General features: G+C 38.9%; 1 protein-coding gene across 3 annotated transcripts in view; it reads left to right on the plus strand.

Moving 5' to 3' along the window:
• GCC2 (GRIP and coiled-coil domain containing 2) overlaps positions 1 to 13830 on the plus strand; it is a 92993-nt gene extending 79163 nt beyond the window's left edge. For all 3 annotated transcript variants that reach the window (XM_045835191.1, XM_045835190.1, XM_045835192.1), the window contains one exon: positions 12070 to 13830. In XM_045835191.1, the coding sequence (XP_045691147.1) occupies positions 12070 to 12140 (71 nt within the window). In that variant the 3' untranslated portion in view covers positions 12141 to 13830. The remainder of the gene's footprint in view (positions 1 to 12069) is intronic.
• Positions 13831 to 20950: the final 7120 nt, after the last annotated feature.

Below are 20950 nucleotides of genomic sequence, written 5' to 3' on the forward strand. Positions count from 1 at the left end.
AGGAGCCTGTGTAGAATGGCCCAGGGTTTTGATTTGTTTTGTTTTGTTTTGTTATAACTTTAGGCCAATTAGCCACCAGCAGCTCTTCTTAGTAGACGTCTTCTTTGTCAGGTTTCATAGTTTGAGCTTCTGGATCTTTGGAAATCCAGAGTCTTTTCAATCAAAGAATGTGGTTTTATTTCACATCGTAATTTTTTAACATGTGTTGGCTTGTTCTCCCCTACTTCCTCTTTTCTTCACCCCTTCCACACAAAAATAGTCTAGAGACAACAGTCTAATGGCTTAACACTTTGTCTATGTCATATACAACAGTCCATTTTTCCAGGTTTATATAACTTTAAAGCTATCCTATATTTAACACTATCATGTCAAATAGATTTAACACTGTGATTTCATAAACTCTTTAAAATGATTCACATATAGCTGCTATAGTTACCTAAATTGAAATTGTATCTTAAGGATCATAGTCTCATTTTTGTTTTAGTTTGTTTTTTCTTTGAGAAACAGAAGTTTATTTATTAATTTCTTGTGTTTGAAGTACTCCTCAATAGCATCATTGGCCTGAGACTGCCATAGTCCTTAACCACAACACAACTGCAGCCAACTACTTTACAGGGTTTTCAACTCTGTGTCAATTTTAGAGGCCTAACCAGTCTTCTAGTTTCTTCTTGTCATCTTAGTTAGGTTGATTTGGTGTTCAGCACAAAGGGCCTCCACCAACTTGCCACACCTAGGCTCATCACACTTTGATGCAAGCACAGAAATATGAGCTTGGCATGTTTTCCTAGGATTCCTGTAGAACAATGCTGTTCAGAACTTTTGTGCTAACACCATGAACTTCACAGTTTCTTCCCTTGGCTGCAGTTTTGTTCCAGTTCCAACCCACAGTATTGAGATTGATACATGTACTTATAAGGCATCGTTAGCTATCTGAATTCTGCATGCTAGGCCATCATGGATGAGGGGTCTTCAGCACCTCTGTAAAGCAGTATTAACATCCATTACACCTCTAGAAGCAATGCATTTCTCAGCCATTATGATGGGTTGTGAGTGGAGCCAAATCTTGAATGCACCTAACCCTTCTTGAAACTCTGCGGTGGCAGGGAATACGTTTTAGTTTTAAAACATTTGAATTATTGACATTTTCAAGCATATAGAGAGAATACTATAATAATGCCCCTTGTAGCTGTCATCCATCTTTAACAGTTTTCAACTCCTAGTCACTCTTCTTCTGACCAGGGAGAAACCTGAGTCAGACCCCGCACCCCCAGGTTGCTCCTCAGTTCTTACCTCATTCACAACAGAATTATTCAAGCAAGAGACAAACATGTATAGTGGATATGAGATAGCAAGTTCATTTATGAAATACATATAAGCATGAAAGCATATGCAAGCAGACACCTGGCTAGTCTGAATGTCCTACATATAGAAGAAAGTTGTTAGTAAGTTTGTTAGTATGTGTGTTCTATACATTTGAGCCAAGGCTACAAGTGGGCACCCAGCTAATCTGAGTGTGCCGACTACTGGGGTTCAAGGTTATATAATTTAATTAGCTTCTGGGTTCCCCCTCCTACCCCTTCTAATCCTTGGGAATAATGTATAGCTACAAAAGCTTTCTTTCTCAGTTAGTAAAAGCTCTTTGTCTTAGTAAAATTGCTTCAGAGGCTCCCTTTCCCAGCAGAGTCTCAAGGTCTTCCTCCTGCTCTATCCCTGCTTGTGATGTTTGGAGCACCCAGCAATCTTACTGAATCAGGTTCAGGACTGTTGAATCAACCAGTAAGATATGTCTACCCCCTCCTCCCTGCCTTAGTTCACCATCTATCCTACCTAACAGCAGGAAAAGAATGAACACTAACATACTCACTGCAGGTGCCTGATCTGATTCGCAGAGAGTGCCGGATCTTATTAGAAGAGAATAATTATTCAGGGCAAGAGCAGATGTATCGTTTCTGAGCACGGGTTTTCCCTGGTTCTCATTGACCTCAGGAGGTGAATAGCTGCCAGGAATATTGGCTGCACAGAGCAGGGTCCTGCCAGATCTGAGAACACAGCTGAATTTTTACTATGTTACAAGATTTATACTCAGAAATATACCATTCATTCCAGACAAACATACAACCTCTGTATTTTTGTTAGGGGAGTATTTACAGTCACCTAGCTGTCATTGTTCCTGGGAGCCATCTCCTTCTCTTATGGGAGGAAGCATACTTAGTGCCCAGTGGTCTATCCCTAAATAAAGAATATCCCTTCCTTCAACTTTCTAGAAGCTCTTCTTGCAGATTTTGGAAGGCAGACTTCTAAAAGTCATCCTGCCCCATGTATTTCCTCCTGCACATGTCTGTGCCATGCCTTTATGTAATCCTCTCAAGTGGCAAGTAAGCTGGCCTCATGACTTGTTTCTTACCAGTAGACTACATCAAAGGTGATAGGATGTCACATCCATGATTAGGTTGCAAAAAGATTGTGACTTCTGTCTTGGTAGCAGACCCTCTGCTTCCTCCCCTTACACACTTCATTGACGCAAGCTGCCATGTTGACGTGATCACTGGCCGGCAGTTACTGCGGAACACTGTGGATAGCTCGTCAACACGCGAAAAAAACATACACAGAGACAACCAGGTCCTGTGGGGAAGTAAGAACAATATGGCTACTCTCTCTGGTGGGGAGAGCACCCCGTTGCCCCTCCTGAGAGGCTTTTTATTGGTTTTGTTTGCATAGGAATTCAGGTAAAGCTCATTAAACATTGCTGGGAAGTAAGGATCAAACAATAGATAGCAAGGAAGTCTGAGGGCCTATTTTGAGTCAGGATGAAAGAGCTGTAAAACTTTAAAGAACAAACTTACTTCTTCCTTGGACCCCTATCATTCAACTGAGAGCATTCTAAACAAAGCAGGTTTCACAGGATCTTACATATTCTTTCTTAGGCCTGATCACCCCGGGAACCCACCCTTTTCAGCACAGAGCTGCACCACCCTGTCATTGTTTCAGGCTTAGGTGGAGCAAGTGAAGTAAGGCAACCAAGGGATAAGGAGATTTTCTCCCAGACAATGAGGACTCAGGCTTTATCACAGCCGAGGAGTGAGGGTCCATCACCCCCTTTTGCTGTAGCCCCCAAAGTCCTTTCTTGGGGGACTCCCACGTGATTGTGCCTGTCTTAGGCCATTCCCCCCTTGGGGAATCTTACCCGTCATTGGCTAACCAACCAAGCTTTGGGGTTCAGTTATGAATGAAGCAGCAGAAGCAGTGCTCCTGCCAGGGAGATAAGCTTTTGTCTCCTTGCTGGTTTATGGTCCAAGGGCGTTCCCTTAGCCTTAGCCTAGGCGGGGGTTTCAGCTTCTGATACCAGGCAGGGCAGTTCCCAACACCATGTGGAAGAGGCCCATGTGGCAAGAAACCAAGACCACCAGTCCAACATCTACTGAGGAACTGAATTCTGCCATCCACCATGAATTTGAAGCAGATCCTTATCCACTGTTCCTTCAGATGAGACCCCATCCCTGGCAGATAGGTTGATTGCAGATTTTTTTTTTTTTTTTTTTTACAATGTTTAATGGGAAGTAATGGCCTGCTCTTTTGTGGTGGTTGTTGTTCAAGTACAGTTTTCTGCCTTTTCCTCCCACCCCTCCCTACCACCCCATCCCTCTTCACCTCCTTCCCCTGTTTCCACCACCCCCTTGTTTTTGTCCTGTGTCCTTTATAATTCTTCCTATAAACCCTTCACCATTTTCTCCCATTATCCCTTCCCCTCTTCCCTCTGGTCACTGTCAGACTGCTCAATTTCAATATCTTTCATTATATTTTGCTTGCTTGTTTGTTTTTTTGATTAGGTTCCAGTTAAAGATGAGATCATACAATATTTATCTTTCACCACCTGGCTTATTTCACTTAACATAATGCTCTTCAGTGCCATCCATGTTGCTACAAAGAGTTGGAGCTCCTTCTTTCTTTCTGCTGCATTGAATTCCATTGCATAAATGTACCATAGTTTTTTGATCCATTCATTTACTGATGAGCACTTAGGTTGCTTCTAGCAACTGGCTATTGTAAATTGTGCTACTGTGAACATTAGGGTGAATAGGTTCTTTTGGATTGGTGTTTCAGGGTTCTTGGGATATAATCCTAGCAATGGAATTGCCGGGTCAAAAGGCACTTCTGTTTTTAGTTTTTTGAGAAAATTCCATAGTTTTCCACAGCAGCTGCACCATTCTGCATTCCCACCAACAGTGCATTAGGGTTCCCTTTTCTCCACATCCTCTCTAACACTTTTTTGTTGATTTATCATGGCCATTCTGACTTGTGTGAAGTGGTATCTCATTGTGGTTTTAATTTGCATCTCTCTGATGGCGAGTGATACTGACCATGTTTTCATATGACTCTGGCCCCTCTGTATGTCCTCCTTGGAGAAATGTCTGTTCGAGTCCTTTGCCCATTTTTTATTTGGGTTGCTTGTCTTAGAGTGGAGTTCCGTGAGTTCTTTATATATTTTGGGATCAGTCCCTTGTTCACGGTATCATTGGTAAATATGTTTTCCCATACGGTTGGTTCTCTTTTCATTTTAATGCTGTGCAGAAGTTTTTTGTTTTGATGAGATCCCATTCATTTATTCTTTCCTGTATGTCCTTTGCTCTAGGGGGCATGTCAGTGAAAATATTGCTGTGTGGAATATCTGAGATGTTCCTGTCTGTGTTCTCCTCTAGGAGACTTTTATGGTGTCACAACCTATATTTAAGTCTTTCTCCACCTTAAATTTATTTTTCTGTATGCTGTAAGTTGGTGATCAAGTTTCATTTTTTTGCATGTAGCTATCCAGCTGTCCCAACTCCATTTGTTGAAAAGGCTATTTTTGCTCCCTTTTATGTTGCTGCCCCCTTTATTGAATATTAATTGAGTGTAGACACTTGGGCTTATTTCTGGGTTCTCTATTCTGTTCCATTGGTCCATGTGTCTATTTTTATGCCAGTACCAGGCTGTTTTGATTAGAGTTGCCTTATAATATAGTTTGGTATCAGGTATTGTGATCCCTCCTACTTTGCTCTTCTTTCTAAGTATTCCTACAGCTATTTGGGGTTGTTTATGATTCCGTATAAATTTCTGAAGTATTTATTCTATATCTGTGAAATATGCCATTGGTACTTTAATAGGTATTGCATTAAATCTGTAAATTGCTTTGGGTAGTATGGACATTTTGATGATGTTAATTTTTCCAATCCATGAACACGGTATATGTTTCCATTTGTTAGTGTCTTCCCTAATTTCTTTCTTCAGTGTTGTGTAGTTTTCTGAGTACAGGTGTTGTACCTCCTCAGTTAGGTTTATTCCAAGGTGTTTTATTTTTCTTTTTGCTATATCAAATGGGATTTTTTTCCTGATTTCTGTTTCTCATATTTGGTTGTTGGTATACAAAAAAAATGCCTTTGATTTCTGGATATGACTTTGTATCCCGCTGTTTTGCCAAATTCATTTATTAGGTCGAGTAGTTTTTTGGTGGAGTCTGTAGGATTTTCTATGTACACTAGCATGTCATCTGCAAACAATGACAGTTTTGTTTTCTCCTGTCCTATTTGAATGCCTTTTATTTCCTTTTCTTGTCTTATCACTGTGGCTAAAACTTCCAATGCTATGTTGAAAAGAAGTGATGAAAGTGGACAGCCTTGTCTTGTCCCTGATATTAATGGAAAAGATTCTAGTTTTTGCGCATTAAGTATGATGTTGGCTGTATGTCTCTCCAATATGGCCTTCATGATGTTGAGGAATGCTCCCTTTATTCCCACTTTGCTGAGTGTTTTTATCATAAATGGGTGCTGTACATTATCGAATGCTTTTCCCCCATCTACTGATATGATCATGTGCTTTTTGTCTTTGCTTTTCTTTATGTGATGTATTACATTTATTGATTTGCAAATATTGTACCATCCTTGCATCCCTGGGATGAATCCCACTTGGTCATGGTGTATGATCTTTTTATTGTACTGTTGGATGTGGTTTGGCAATATTTTGTTGAGGATTTTAGCATTTATGTTCATCAGCAATATTGGCCTAGAGTTTTCTTTCTTTGTTGTGTCTTTATCTGGTTTTGGAATTAGGATGACGCTGGCTTCATAAAAAGAGATTGGGAGTCTTCCATCGTTTTGGATATTTTGGAATACTCTGTGAAGGATAGGGACTAGCTCTTCCTTAAATGCTTGGTGGAATTCTCCTGTGAAACCATCTGGTCCAGGGTTTTTGTGTGCAGGGAGTTTTTTGATTACTGCTTCAAATTTGTCCACTGTTAATGATCTGTTCAGGCTTTCTGCTGCTTCTTAAGTTTTGAAAGGTTATATTTTTCTCGAAATTTGTCCATTTCACCTAAGTTTTCAAGTTTCTTGGCAAACAAGTCTAAGTAGTAATTTCTTACACCCCTTTGTATTTCTGTGGTATCCGTTGTAATCTCTCCTCTTTCATTTCTGATTGTGTTTATTTGCATCCTCTCTGTTTTTTTCTTGATGAGCCTGCTTAAAGGCTTGTCAATTTTGTTTCTCTTTTTAAAGAACCAGCTCCTGGATTCATTGATCCGTAGAATTGTGCTTTTAGTCTCTATGTCATTTAATTGTGCTCTGATCTTGGTTATTTCCTTCCTTCTCCTTGCTCTGGGCTCTCTTTGTTGCTGTTCCTCTAGATCTTCTAGGCATAGGGTTAGATTGTTTGTTTGAAATGTTTCTATATTTTTTAGGTAGGCCTTCATTGCTGTGAACTTCCCTCTTAGGACTGCCTACGCTGTGTTCCATGAGTTTCAGGTTGTTGTGAGTTCATTTTTGTTTGTTTCCAGAAACTTTCTGATTTCTTCCCTAATTTTATTCTTGACCCATTCTTTGTTTAATAGCATGCTATTCAATCTCCAGGATTTTTAATTTTTTTGATTTTTTTCTCTTGGGGTTGGTTTCTAGTTTCAGTCCTTTGTGATCCGAGAAAATGCTCGGTATGATTTCAATTTTCTTGAATTTATTGAGGCTTGTTTTGCATCCTATCATGTGGTCTATCTTTGAAAATGTTCTATATGCATTTGAAAAGGATGTGTATTTTGCATCTTTGGGATGAAAGGCTCTCTATATATCAGTTAAGTTCATTTGATCTAGGACATTTTTCAATGCTGCAAATATATTTGTTGGTATTTTGTTTGGAAGATCTGTTCATTTTTGACAGTGGGGTGTTAAAATCCCCTACTATAATTGTGTTGCTGTCAATATCCTTCTTGAAGTCCTCCCTGATTTTCCGTATGTATTTCATTGCTCCTATATTGGGTGCATATATGTTTACAATGTTTATATCTTGGTGGATTCTTCCCTTGAGTATTATGAAGTGACTTTCTGGGTCTCTTTTTATGGCCCTTATTTTGAAGTCTATTTTGTCTGATATGAGTATTGCTACCCTGGCATTTTTTTTTTTCCTGTTTGTTTGCTTGGAAAATTTGTTTCTAGCTGTTCACTTATAGTCTGTATAGGTATTTTGTTTTGAGGTGGGTCTCTAATAGGCAGCATATGTGCAGGTCATGCTTGCTTATCCATTTAGCTATTGTATGTCTTTCCATTGGAGCATTTAATCCATTTATGTTTCAGGTTATTATTGATACTTACTCATTGCCATTTTTTTGTACCTGTGTTTCTCTCTCACTCTTTTCCTTCCTTTTCTTAAAGCAGCCGGTTTAGCATCTCGTGCAGAGCTGGTTTGGTGGAGGTGTATTCTTTTAGATTTGTCTAGAAAGCTCCTTATTTGGCCTTCCATTTTAATTGCGAGCCTTGCTGGGTAATCTTAGTTGCAGTGCTCTGGTTTTCATTACTTGGAGTATTTCTTGGCATTATCTTCTGCCTTGGACCGTTTCCATTGAGAAGTCAGCTGTTAGCCTTATTGGGGCTCCCTTGTATGTTACTTGCTGTTTCTCCCTTGCTGCCTTCCAGCTTCTCTCTTTGTCTTGGAATTTTGCCATTTTAATTATGATATGTCTTGAAGTGGGCTTCTTTGGGTTCCTCTTGATTGGGACTCTCTGTGTTACCTGGATTTGCATGACTTTTCTCTCATCAAATTAGGGAAGTTTTCCATCATTACTTTTACAAAAAAGTTTTCTATTCCTTGCTTTTCTTCTCCTTCTGGTATCCCTATTGTACAGATATTGTTGTGTTTCGTGTTGTCTTGCAGCTCTCTTACCACCTATTCGTTCTTTCTGAGTTTCTTTTCCTTTTCTAGCTCTATGTGGGTATTTTTTTCTGCCTCATCCTCCAGCTTGCTGATTCAATACTCTGCTTCATCAAGCCTGCTTGTAATTTCTTCTGGTTTTAATTCCAAGATTTTATTGTTTATTTCTTCCTGGTTGCTGTTTATAGTTTGCTTCTTTTCATGCTGATGTAGTTCTCACTCATCTCCTTTTACTTGTCTGTGAGTTCCTTGAGCATCTTCATAACCATTATTTTGAATTCTGTTTCTGATAGTTTGGTTACCTCCACTTCATTTATCTCTTTTAGTGAGGATTCTTCTCTTTCTTTTGATTGCATGTTCTTTCTTTGTCTCATTTTAGGTGACTCCTTTTTTTTTTTTTCTGCGCTTCCTGGTGTTTCACTTTTCTATCTTTGTAGGGTGAACTTCTGTGGTAGGAATTCTGTGGGGTTCAGTGGTGTGGTCTCTTTGATCTCCTTGTCTAAATGCTCTAGATTTGCCCTTTGTTTTGTTTGTGTGGGCTCTCTTGTTGTACTTGGGTTTTTACCTTTTGGTGGTTCCTTTGTTGGTGGTTTTTATCCTCCAGCAGTATACTGATGTTCACAGCTCCCACCTTTTCTTGTATGTGATCAATGGCAGGTGGTAGGCAGAATGGATTAAGACAGGAGAGTATTTTATGGGATTTAAAGTACCAGCAAGTAGAGAAGAGATAGGAGACTCTCTGGATAAGTATAGCGTTAATTGTGATATATCATCCAATTAGCCACTTTTCATGAAAGGTGAAAGAGAAATAGGACTCGTTTTAGAGGGGAGGATGATTGTGAGCTGAATCCAGAAAACAGAGCACCTGTGCAAGGTTAGATGCTGAGATATAGTGAGATTAAAGGATAGTAAGTAGGCATAGTGTGAGAGAGAGTAGAGTTAACCACAACAATAACAATGCTCAGGATTAAAGTGGAGTGGGCTAAGATCATAGAGAGTTGCTGTGTAGTATGTACAATTGTATGGAACAGCAATTATATACAATAGTGCTGGAACAACAATAATATGACAGGAAATATATTATTTGGATCACCGGGATGGAAAGTACCTGATCAAGAGTTGTGTGTTATTGGAAAACAGGTGAAATGAAAGAAGGAAAATTAAAATACAATAAAGAGAGAATAAGGAAAACCAGTAGAACAATGCTATTAAACTTCAAAATAAAACGAGAAAAACTAAACAATAAGGAGAAGAAATTTTAAAAATACTAATAAAGTTAAAGTGGTAAAAATAATGAGAAAATAACAATAATACACATAAACAATGAAATGCCAGCTCTATGGGATAGCAAAATGACATTTGTCTCAGTTTCTCAATTTTGGGGGTTAACCTTGTGCTCGGCCTTCGATCTGTCTCTGGACCCTTCGTAACTCCACGTCTTATTCTCTCACTTGGGGGAAGAAAAAAATGAAAAAAGAAAGAGAGGAACCAAAAAGAAAAAAATAATGATAAGCCTCCTGCTGACTTTAAACCCATTCATCGAGGTCTAAATGATGCCACAGGAAGAGTGGGGCTGGTCTTCCTGGATGCCACAGGAAGAGTGGGGCTGGGCTTTGCTTTTCTCCCTTCCTATGGTTTTGAGAGGATGGGGACCAGGTCTGGGCTGCAATATTCGCAGTTTCCCGGCCTCCAGCCCAGGTCTTCCGTGAGCTGCCAGGCTAAATCACCTACTTAGCTGCACACAGCATGAGACTAGCTGGGCAGTGCAATTCCATACTAGGCCACTCAGTTTCTAGGTGGGGGCAGCTGAAATCACCGTCTGGGTGGTGAGTCAGCTACTGCTGGAGAGTTCCTTACAAAGCAGCTACTTAACAAGTGCACAGCTTTTCACACAGCCCAACTTCCCAACCAGTCCGGAGATTATCCAAGTCAGTGTCCGACATGGCCCATCTCGTCCCTTCTCCAGGTGTCACCCAGCACTTCAATTTCTCTGGTGCCAGCATCCACAGTCCCAGTGCATGTGTACCGCCTGTGTATCTCCCACTTCATCTATATTCCCCCCAGCAACTTCCAGCAGCCAGGTCCCTCCTGGTTCTGGGCTGCCCTCCCTGCTCTGGTAGGGGAGGGAGTTGGTGATCTAACTCCCTGTATCCTGCAGCAGGTACTGGACTGCAGCTGCAGCAGCCCTGGTCCCCGCACAGATCCCAGGGACCTTACCATCACAGCACAGTCTCCTCACCATCTGTTTTTCAATGTCCTCTGCAATTTTTGGACCCCAGATTTCATATAAGCTGGGATTCAGTTGGCTGTTTACTCTGTTCCTCAGAAGATCAGCTAGGTGTTCCTGCTGGGCACAGGGAGAACTGGGCTCCACTCCCACCTACCTCGCCACCATCTTCTCAATCCTGATTATAGATTTTTGATAGACCCTGAGACAGAGGACCCGCCTAAACCATTCCTGGTCTCCTGCCTCACAGAAACTAAGATAATAAATATGTGCCATTTTAAGTTGATAAGGTTGTGGCAATTTATCATATAGCAGTTTATAACTAATACATGGATAAAACCAGTTAACGAACAGAAAAAAAGAATGAAATTGGTTTGTAAATTGTAGATTTTCATTTAAAAATTTAAAAATGCTTCTCTGAATGAGACCCAACTGTACATATGTCTAAAAACGCAGTACTGTGAATTTTGACATTAAACTAAATTTTGGTGTATGGAGGTCTACATACTAAATATAATAATGGTTGCTTTTGGAGGGGAGGGGACTAGTGAAGGATAGGACATGTAATGAAAAGTATGCCCACTTTTTCTAAGGTTGTGAAACTTTCAAATTATACATATTAATATACAACTCATATTAAGAAGAAAACAATAAAGGAAACCTTTTCTGAAATTTTCTTGGAGGCTCAGAATTTTACTAAACTTTAACACAGGATTTGTGTTGATCATAAAAAAGATTAGGGGCGAAAATGGAACATTTAATAAAAAATGATACAACCATCTTGGAAAAGTGTCATCTTTTTTAATAAAGTTAAACATATATTTAGTGTACGGCAGTCCTGTTCTAAGGTATTTTATTCAAAAGAAATGAAAACCTATGTCTACACACAGAAAAAAACATACACACCTCATGAACATACTAAAAACCTGAATTACATATTTGCAGGGGTTAATTTTATGGTATGTGAATTTAGTTCTCAAATTTTTTAAAGACCTGTGCACAGGTGTTTATAGAAACTTTATTTTAAATGGCTAAAAAGTAGAATCAGCTCATTTCATTGGTAAATGAAGAAACAATCTGGTACAGACATACAATTAAATACTACTCAGCAGTTAAAAAGAGTGAACTACAAATACACACAACAACGTGGATGGTTCTTGAAGGCATTTTGCAAGTGAAAGAAGACTATAAGACTCAGAAAGACTATATGCAATGTAATGCTATTTATGGGAATTTCTGGGGAAAACACTATAAGGTTAGAAAACAAATCAATGGTTGTGAAGGAGTAGTGGGGATGCTGGCACAAAAAGATCATGAGAGAACTTTGACATGGGGTGGTGGTGATACAATTGGAAAGGTTGAACTTCAAGTAAATTTACTTCAATAAGCCTGATTTTTAAATGGTTAAAACACAGTTGTTTTTGGATTGTTTTGGTTTAGCTTTGAGACTTATCGTAAACCTGTTGGCTTTAGATTCTAAGTTATGTAAAGGCTTCTGTTATAAAAGAATATAAAAAGTTCCTTTTATTTTCGATAATACTTAATTGTGCTGGAGACTTTATTTTGGAATTGTCTAATAGAGAAAAATAATAAGTACTAAAATCAAAGAACAGAAAGATTCATCGCATCAAAGTTTGGTATGAGAAGATTAATACTTTTTTTTTAACTCCCTAAAGGTGAGGAAGAAAATGGTTCCCGTTCCTCTGGATGGACATCCTATCTGCATAGTTGGTCTGGACTTCGATAAATTGATGGAAAGAACATTATTTATTAATCAAATAGAACCCATTTGGCAAAAAGGATTCACATATATTGCTGTTATTCTTTCATCAGAAAGTGTGTAATAATCCATATCTATATGTATATGTCACATATATGAGGGTGGAGAAAAGTAGATTTACAGTTGTCATACAAATAAATAATATGGGTAAATTCTGTGTTTAGCATACTCACAACTGTAAGCCTATTTTTGTCCACCCCCGTATTTAAAAAGTCTCAGCTTGCAGTGAAAATACAACAGCCTGCACTGTTAATTCCAGTCCACAGACCTTGACTGATCCCCACCCATGCTGCCAAGTGAAAAACCAAGAATGAGCACTTCCTTCTCTGGAAACTCAGGACCTGCCTATTTCTGGGCAGTACTGTGAATTTTGACATTAAACTAAATTTTGGTGCTGTTACCAACTGGAATTTAGGCTTTTAAAATAATGTTGCAAAAATACTTATGGCAAAGTCAAACTTGCAGATTGTCCTTAGTTGTAAATCGTTAAAAAAATTTGTTAATTAGAACATGAAGGAAAATGTTTTATTGGTAAAGTTAGCATGTTTATTAAGAGTCTATAAGGTAAAATATAAGGTACAATTAATTATGAGACTAAGTTAAATACAATTTATGTAGTTATTTACTTTAAAATGAACTGAGTCTTTTTTCCTCTAAAGTAAGTTATCTCAAAACTCATCGCATTGTTAGAGTCCTATTACTGGCTGGTGTGACACCTTGGGCTGATTTCATAGTGTCTCCCTCAGGTCTTGTTATGGTTCAACTACTTCTAAGCCATGAGTCTGTTTTGAAAATTCTCTCCATCTCCCTAAATAAAAATTTATCAGAACAGTGACTGTATTACTCATGACTATATTACTCAGCATTTTATCTAACTGTGAAACTGTGGTTCCCATGTTCCAGCAGATAATGTAATTCTGTAAGTTTTTCACTAGAAGGGGTTTTAGAGAGACACCTTAGAGATCGATGCTACATTTCAACAGTTCTTGTGAATAACTCTAGATAGTGGTATAACTTGCCTTCAATGCCTCTGAATATATATTATTGACTACACCAAAATTGTGTCTTAAATCATAGAGTTGAGAATTATGGTTTTAATATTTATTTGTTAAAGTACCACATAGTATATTCTGTGAAGGTCTCTCTTGGGCTTTACCATTTATATTCTAATTTTCGGTCTCAGCTGGTGAATTAACTACTTTGGTTACCCAGAACATCAGCTTCCAATTTAATTTAACTGACATTTGCTGCTGATGTGTTGAGTTTATTTTTTTTTTAAATATCTCATATATCTGTCCTTCCCCCTCTTTTAGAAGAACAGACCTAACTAGTGAATGTATTAAAGAAAATGCACCTGTTTCAAAGCTGACTTTAAAAGTATAATTTTTTACTTTATAAATTGTAAATATAAGTATGCCAGCAGCATACAATGAAATTGTAATAGCATTTAAATCAATTTTACTTTCTCTTTAAGTCTAGGCCTTTTTGAAGTCTATAAACTTGTTTTGAAATGTAGTGTTTACTTATGAATGTAATGACAAAAATACCTTTCTGCATGACTTTGATTACAAAAGGAATATTCTTTCATGGTTTCAGCAATGAAAGAAAATGTAATGATTATTTTAATATTTCCATTAAATATGTTCACTATATGTTATATTTTATGCTTATTCTCTCTTTTAGACACTGTGTCTTTGGAGTTTTAAGTTAGTTCATGAATTGGAAGTATAAAGTCCTTTACTAACATCTTTAGACATTTGAGACCTAGAGTAGCAGGTGCTTGAGAGAACACAGATTGACCTTTTGGTACATGAGGTATAGATCATGGTGCCTGCCATATCTGACAAGCACCTTCCACCTTATACTGGGCACCTCAGGTTTCAGCCTCTCTGTGATGTAAAGCATCTCTGGTATATAATGAGCTTTACATTCCAAACAGTGTAAGTATAAGATGGAGAATTATATTCCTTTAAACAAACTTTGAAAATTATATCCTTTTAAAGAAACTTTGTCAGAAGTGTAACCAAACTACATACTAGCAAAGGTAAGGCTTGCTAAAGGCCCATAGTGCCTTGTGTTCTTTTTAACAAAACCATTAGTCAATTATGTAGCTGGAAATATATAGTAATATTGAGTAGTGTGATGTTTTCCATAAAGACACAGTTTTGGTATTGGGTGAATGGCACAGCACACAAAAAGGTACTCATACTGTATAAGGAAGTTATTCTGTATTAATTTGGTATCTGCATACCTGCTATTGCTTTAAAATAAATACACAACAAGGAAACCAACCTGATACTTTATAGGTATCTTTGAGCAGATTTTCACCCGTGAGTCTTAATCATTTGGTTATTTATATACAAAAGAAAATCTTTTCTACCTGCATTCAAAATGTAGACTTCCTGGGAAAAATACCAAGTTGTGACCTTCAGATTACTACTTAAAACTACTTTTGCGTGGCCCTGGCTGGCGTAGCTCAGTGGATTGAGCGCGGGCTTCGAACCAAAGTGTCACAGGTTCAATTCCCAGTCAGGGTACATACATGGGTTGCAGGCCATGACCCCCAGCAACTGAACATTGATGTTTCTCTCTCTCTCTATCTCCCTCCCTTTCCTCTCTAAAAATAAATAAATAAAATCTTTTTTAAAAAAAGGTCTTAAAAATTGGTTTTGTGTGACTAGAACACTGAATGTGGTGAGGAAATACAATTATTTCAATCCCCTCTGCCTCTCTCTAGGAACTTTTGCCCTACCACCATACAAGTACAGGTAGGCCCAACTGTAATAGGGTCTGGCCAGAAATCATTGGGAGTCTGGAGAGACCCCAGTCCAGGGGCACCCCAATCTGCCAGAGCCAGCCTCTCACCCCTGAGAAGGGAGTTGGAAGAGCACTGGTTGCAAGAAGTGCCAGAGGCCACCTGAATTGAAATCATGACCCACATGACAGCCTTCTTATACCCTGGAGCCAAACTATAAACAAAGGCAAAGGTGCAGGCAGCTGAGCCACTGATACAGCAGCCTGTGTGAGCTCTGGGGACTAGACGCCCCTTCCCAGGTAAACAGGCACTATGCTGGTACACAGCTGGAAACTTTGCCCCCTTTCAAAATGATGGAGGGAGAAGGGTCAAAGTGGAGAACTGAAGAGCAGACACTGACGCACCTTGAACAAAGCCTGACTCCCTCACACAGGGATTGCTGGGTCAAGTCTTTAAAATGCAGGGTGCCAAGAGACATGAGGCTTTTTTCCCCTTCTCAGCTAGCCTGGTCAGAAACACGGAGCCTGAATTCCTGGGATCCCCAGGAGGCGGTACCATCTGGGAGTGTTCCCCACGGCCCCTCCTGTTTAAAATGTGGCAGTAGAGCTGACAGTGCTATGGGGAAGATGGGAAGGGATTGCAGAAGGTTCTCCTTGGCCAAGCACACAGATGCTGGTGAATGGATGGCCAGAGAAAAACAGCTCTGGAAGAGAGAAACAGGCACTGCAAGAAAGACTAAGGCAGGTGCACACAGACTTGTGAGAGATGCCTGGAGATGAACTGCAACCAGGAATCTGCATTTCTTAAAGGATCATACTTTTAAAATGGAAAAAGAACAGCAGTTTTGCTAACCAAAAGGTCAGAGGCAGAAAATACACTGAAGGAACCCAACCTGGCATGACTTGCAAGCAGAGGGCAGCACGGAGTGGAGAATTCAGGTCTAAACTGTGACACAGCAGTGGTCTCGTACTGTCTGGAAGGCAGAAGCTGAATATCTGAGGTTTGCTGCTGTCACCCAGAGCCTTTCACAGACAGGCAAACCCAAGCACCCACCTGTGGCATTACAGGCTTAAGGCGAGGCCAGGCCCAGCAGTTTCATGCCGTGTAGATTTCCTCAGGGCAAAGAAGAAAGAGCTGATAGGGCCCTTCACCAGACACTACCTGCTACACAGCTCCTTGGCCCAATTTACCAAGCCCAGCAGAGCAGAGAAAATAGAGACAGGTGCAATAAGATGCTTTCATCTCTCCTGCAAAACTGTTTAACATTCATATCCTTCAAGTTTGGTCATAATACGGCACCAGGTTTTATGATACAGGTTATTTCAAACCTCATATTGCTCTCCCCTTCTCTTTATTCCATACAACCTCCTTCCTCCCCCTTTGTATTTTTGTTTTAATTTCTATTTTCCTTCATGGTACAATTTGTTTCTATTCTGTACTATTACTATTGCTTCCCACCTCCAGCCTCTCAAAGCTGAACCTATTGTAATCATGTCACAACATATGTAAATCAAACCATCATGTTATATGCTGCAAACTTTTACAGCGGTCTATGCTAATCATTTCTTATTGAAAAGATATGAAAATAATACAAACAACTATATGCTATCAATTTTGAGCTTTGGAGAGGAAATAAACTAAATTTTTATACTTAAAATTTAAATTAAATCTGCAGATATCGTGTATCAACAATGATCTTGTAGAATTTAAAAGCTTGAATAAATCTTACAAAAAGTTAAAATGGTCGTTAAAATCTCCCCAACTAAAAAATACAAAGTCCAAATGCATTTAGAGTTGTGTCCCACCAAACTTTCAAGTAACAGTCATGCCAATATTCTACAAATTTACTCAAACAAGAAAAAATAAGAGCACTCAGGGCGGGCCTGCATTGCATCCAGCAGTTACAGGACTGAGGGGTATGGTCACTGCAGTGGGCACTTGGCCTCTGCACGTTTCCTCCGTGGCCCTGGGCAGTGTAGTCCATTGGTGGCTGTTCCTCACTGAGCCCATGTGGGAGCCAGCAGCCTTTCAGGAAGCCGGGGCTGGGTGGGAGCACCAAGCCTGGTGGGGTGGCTGCGTGCTGGCAACCCGGCCACTGAGCATGTTGGCACAGGCACGTTGCAGCTCAGAAGATAAAATCACGGTCCATTTTCTAAACTGTGATGGTGAAATATTAACAACCAAAGAAAAAATCAGTGACTCTTCTGCTAGATGTTGTGGTTGAAAATAATCTAGATATTGATGATTTTTGTGATGTGAGGGAAACTTGGCTTGTTCTACCTGTCACCTCACCTTTGAAAAACACATATATGTGAAATTAGACGCAATCACTGATGAGGAGAATGACATGCTTGATCTGGCGTATGGGCTAACAGATAGGTTGGGCTGCCAAGCCTGTTTGACAAAGTCGATGGACTAAATGACTGTTCAAGTGCCTGATGCCATGGCCAATGCCCAACAGTCCATGGACATGGGCAAGAACTCCTAGGATAGGACAAATAGGAATATTTTCCAAAGTTTTACCTATTTTTATAATTATTATTTAATGCAATTAAATGAGAGCATGGATGAATGGGTTTACTATTTTGACCAGCTTTACTACTTTAATTCACCTTGCATAACTACTAAATTTTGTAGTTCAAAAGTATGCAATCTTTACTTTGCTTGAATTATAAAAAGGAAATCAAATATCAGAAAATAGTGTGATAAAATGTTACCTATTTTACCTTATGTTTGCTTAGCAACTTTATCAAAATATTTTCACATAAATCCTATGCTTACTTGCCTATAAAGTAGGTTTGAAAAGGTATTATCCCTGTTAGATGGGGGTGAAGGCAGAGATCTGAAATGGCTTGTCTAGGGCCTTACAATGAATTAGAAAATATGTACTAGAATCCACATCTTGTTACTACAAATTAGATGTTCAGATTAAAACGAGAAATTGTGAATATCTTATTTATAGTAGTATTGTAATTAAGTGTGAATGTGTATAGAAAAAAACTATTGCTTCGTGAACTAATTAATTTCAAAGACTGCTGTAACCTTACACATAAACATTTAAGAATTTTCATTCAGTGAAAAGTATAAGTCTGAGTACAGGCAATATAACAAAAAATTGGAGGAATAAACAAAAAATTAGATGTTTTTATTTTTTCTATCAAAGTAGAATGGCCTGTCTTTGTAATATTTTAAAAATAATGCTGATCTATAAATCTCTACCTGTAACAGAATAAAGAATTTTTGGATTAGGTTTTGTCTCTCTTGAGTTGCACAAGGAAATGAGCAAGCTTCCACACTGCACAGCCCAAATGGAACTGCCCAGTGTACAGTGAGCACAGCAGCATGCACAGTCCCAAGGAAAAGGGAGAATGTCTTGATGTGGAGAATACCAGCCAGCAGTATCCATCCCTGCTGTGGATGCTTGTCAAAACACGAGAAAAACATACACAGGGACAGCCGAGTCCTGTGGGGAAACAGGGACGAAACGGCCACTCTCTCTAGTGGAGAGTGCCATGGCCACTCTCTCTAGTGGAGAGTGCTCCGTTTTCCCCCCCAAGCAGGTTTTTATTAAGAATACAGACACAGTTTGTGGATTAACAGTCTGGCAGGGAAGATCAAAAGGAATAGGTAATTTTCAAAGGATCTGACAGAACTCCCGCTGGGATTCTGGGCAAAGTTTGGGGTTTTATCACTATAGGACCTAAAAGGCTAGTCTTGTTTCCTGCCTGTGCCTTCATATTCTAATTCAATAGCATCCTCCAGCAAGCAGATCTCACAGGATCTTGCATAGTCTATGTCCCAGGCCTGATTACCCCGGGGGTCCACTGACTCTGGTCTGGGCTGCACCGCCCCTGTTATTTCCGCAGGCCTGCGTCAACAGAGGAGACAAAGGCAGCCAGGAGACTTGGTTTTCTCACAACTAAGAATAAGGACTCAGGCTTTGATAAAGCCAAGGGGGCAGAGGTTGATGTCCATCACCCCTTCATTTCCAAAGCCCTGAGTCTCTTCCCCGAGGCCTCCTCATGATCATGCCTGTCTTAGGCAATTCCCCCCATAGGAAATCTTACCCATCATTGACTAACTGATCAAGCATAGGAGGCCAGGCACAGAACAGGCAGCATTCATGCCAGGGAAATAAGTTTTGTTTCAGTGGCTCCTGGTTCGGAGGTCTCTCACTCAGCCTAAGTCACGGGGGATTACAGCTTCCTGAGACCAGGCAGGGTGAGCCCCAACAGCTTGATCACCACAGATGACCAATTATGCATGGCAAGCATTTGTAATTTTACCTTTACTGTGAGTAAACTGGTAAATGATAATAAAGCAGTATGCAGTATGCTCTTGGAAAGACAATGAAACATCAACTAGCTTGGACTAATCTTGGGGAAGGGCAGAACAAATAAATGAAAGAAAAAAGTAAACTATAAGACACTTGAGTTACCTTCAGGTCCATCCATGCAGTTTGATCATTTGCACAAATATTTGAGAATAGTATTTGACCTACAACATTGTGTTATGTCCATTGAAGAATACAGAGATGAACAAGATAAAGATGCCCTCAGGGAGCTCACCTTTGATTAAGAAAAGCTAAAATATTTGCATGCACAAATAATTTGCTTGAACTAAGTTGACTGATTTGCCAAATAGAATACTTTTAAAACTAATTAATGTGTAAAAAGTAGTTAGGAAGAATTTAAGATTTCTAATGTTCATTTGACATTTTGTAACTGTCGAGTGCCTTCTATGTGGAGAGCACTATTTTTGGGGGGGTTGTTTGTTTTTTTAATTTGTATGTATTTTTAAGAGTATTTTTTAAGATTTTATTTATTTATTTTTACAGAGGGAGGGGAGGGAGGGAGAGAGAGAGAAAAAAGCATCAATGTGCGGTTGCTGGGGGCCATGGCCTGCAACCCAGGCATGTGCCCTGACTGGGAATCGAACCTGCAATGCTTTGGTTAGCAGCCCGCGCTCAATCCACTGAGCTACGCCAGCCAGGGCATAGCACTATGCTTTAAAGTACTTATTTTAGTTCTCTTTATTAGTTTCAGTATTCTGCATGTATTCTTCCATGAATTACCTAAACTCTCCTTTCCAGAACTTTAATGATATAATTCAGCCTAAATATTCTAAAATTTAGATACTAATTTCCTCAGTTTTTCAGATTAAGAAACTTTATATTAAGGAAGCTTAATTGTATTATTTAAATAAATCTACCAAACATTAAATATCTTTAAAAAAAAGGAAAAGTATTCTTCAACTTATTCTATAAGGCCAACAGAAAACTGGCCTCTAATACCACCATCCGATAAGATATAGTGAAATAGAAACATTGCAAACCATTTCATCATGATTGTAGTTGCAAAAATTTTAAACAAAGTTTGGTTAACAAATCAAATCCAAATGTATATAAGAGAAGATAATACATCATGAGTCAATTTGTCCTACATATGCAAGGACAGTTTAATATTAGAGTATCCATAAGAAATGTATTACATTAACAAATAAAAGAGAAAAAGGCTTTTGGTAAAATTTAGCATACATTAATATAAACTCAGTAAATAAAACATGGGAGAAAAAATATATTCATTGATCTTAAAGAGGAGGGATAGAGAGACAGAGAAAAACATCAATTTTTTGTTCCACCTAGTTACACATTCATTGGTTGTTTTTCCTCTAACCTTCGTGTATTTGAATGCTCTAACCAACTGAGCTACCTCGCCAGAGCCAGGAGAAAAAAAATGTATATGGGGAAAGTGTATATATTAAAAATGGAGAGCAAACATCATCCTAACTGGGCACTGTTATAGTTATTCATTTTAAAATAAGGAATAATACCATAGTGCTTGCTATACTTCTGTTTAATGTAGCATTGAAAGTCCCAGATAGTGCAAAAACTAAGAGAAATAAATTAAAAACATAAGGGCTAGAAAAAATAAGTGGTACTTATTATTCTCAGCTGATATGATCTTTACACTGAAAACAAAAGTATCTAGAGATAAATTATGAAAATAGGATGGTTTGACGA

This window comes from Phyllostomus hastatus, unplaced genomic scaffold (assembly GCF_019186645.2).
Source record: "Phyllostomus hastatus isolate PE091 unplaced genomic scaffold, TTU_PhHast_1.1 phas_contig_2, whole genome shotgun sequence".
Taxonomy (NCBI): domain Eukaryota; kingdom Metazoa; phylum Chordata; class Mammalia; order Chiroptera; family Phyllostomidae; genus Phyllostomus; species Phyllostomus hastatus.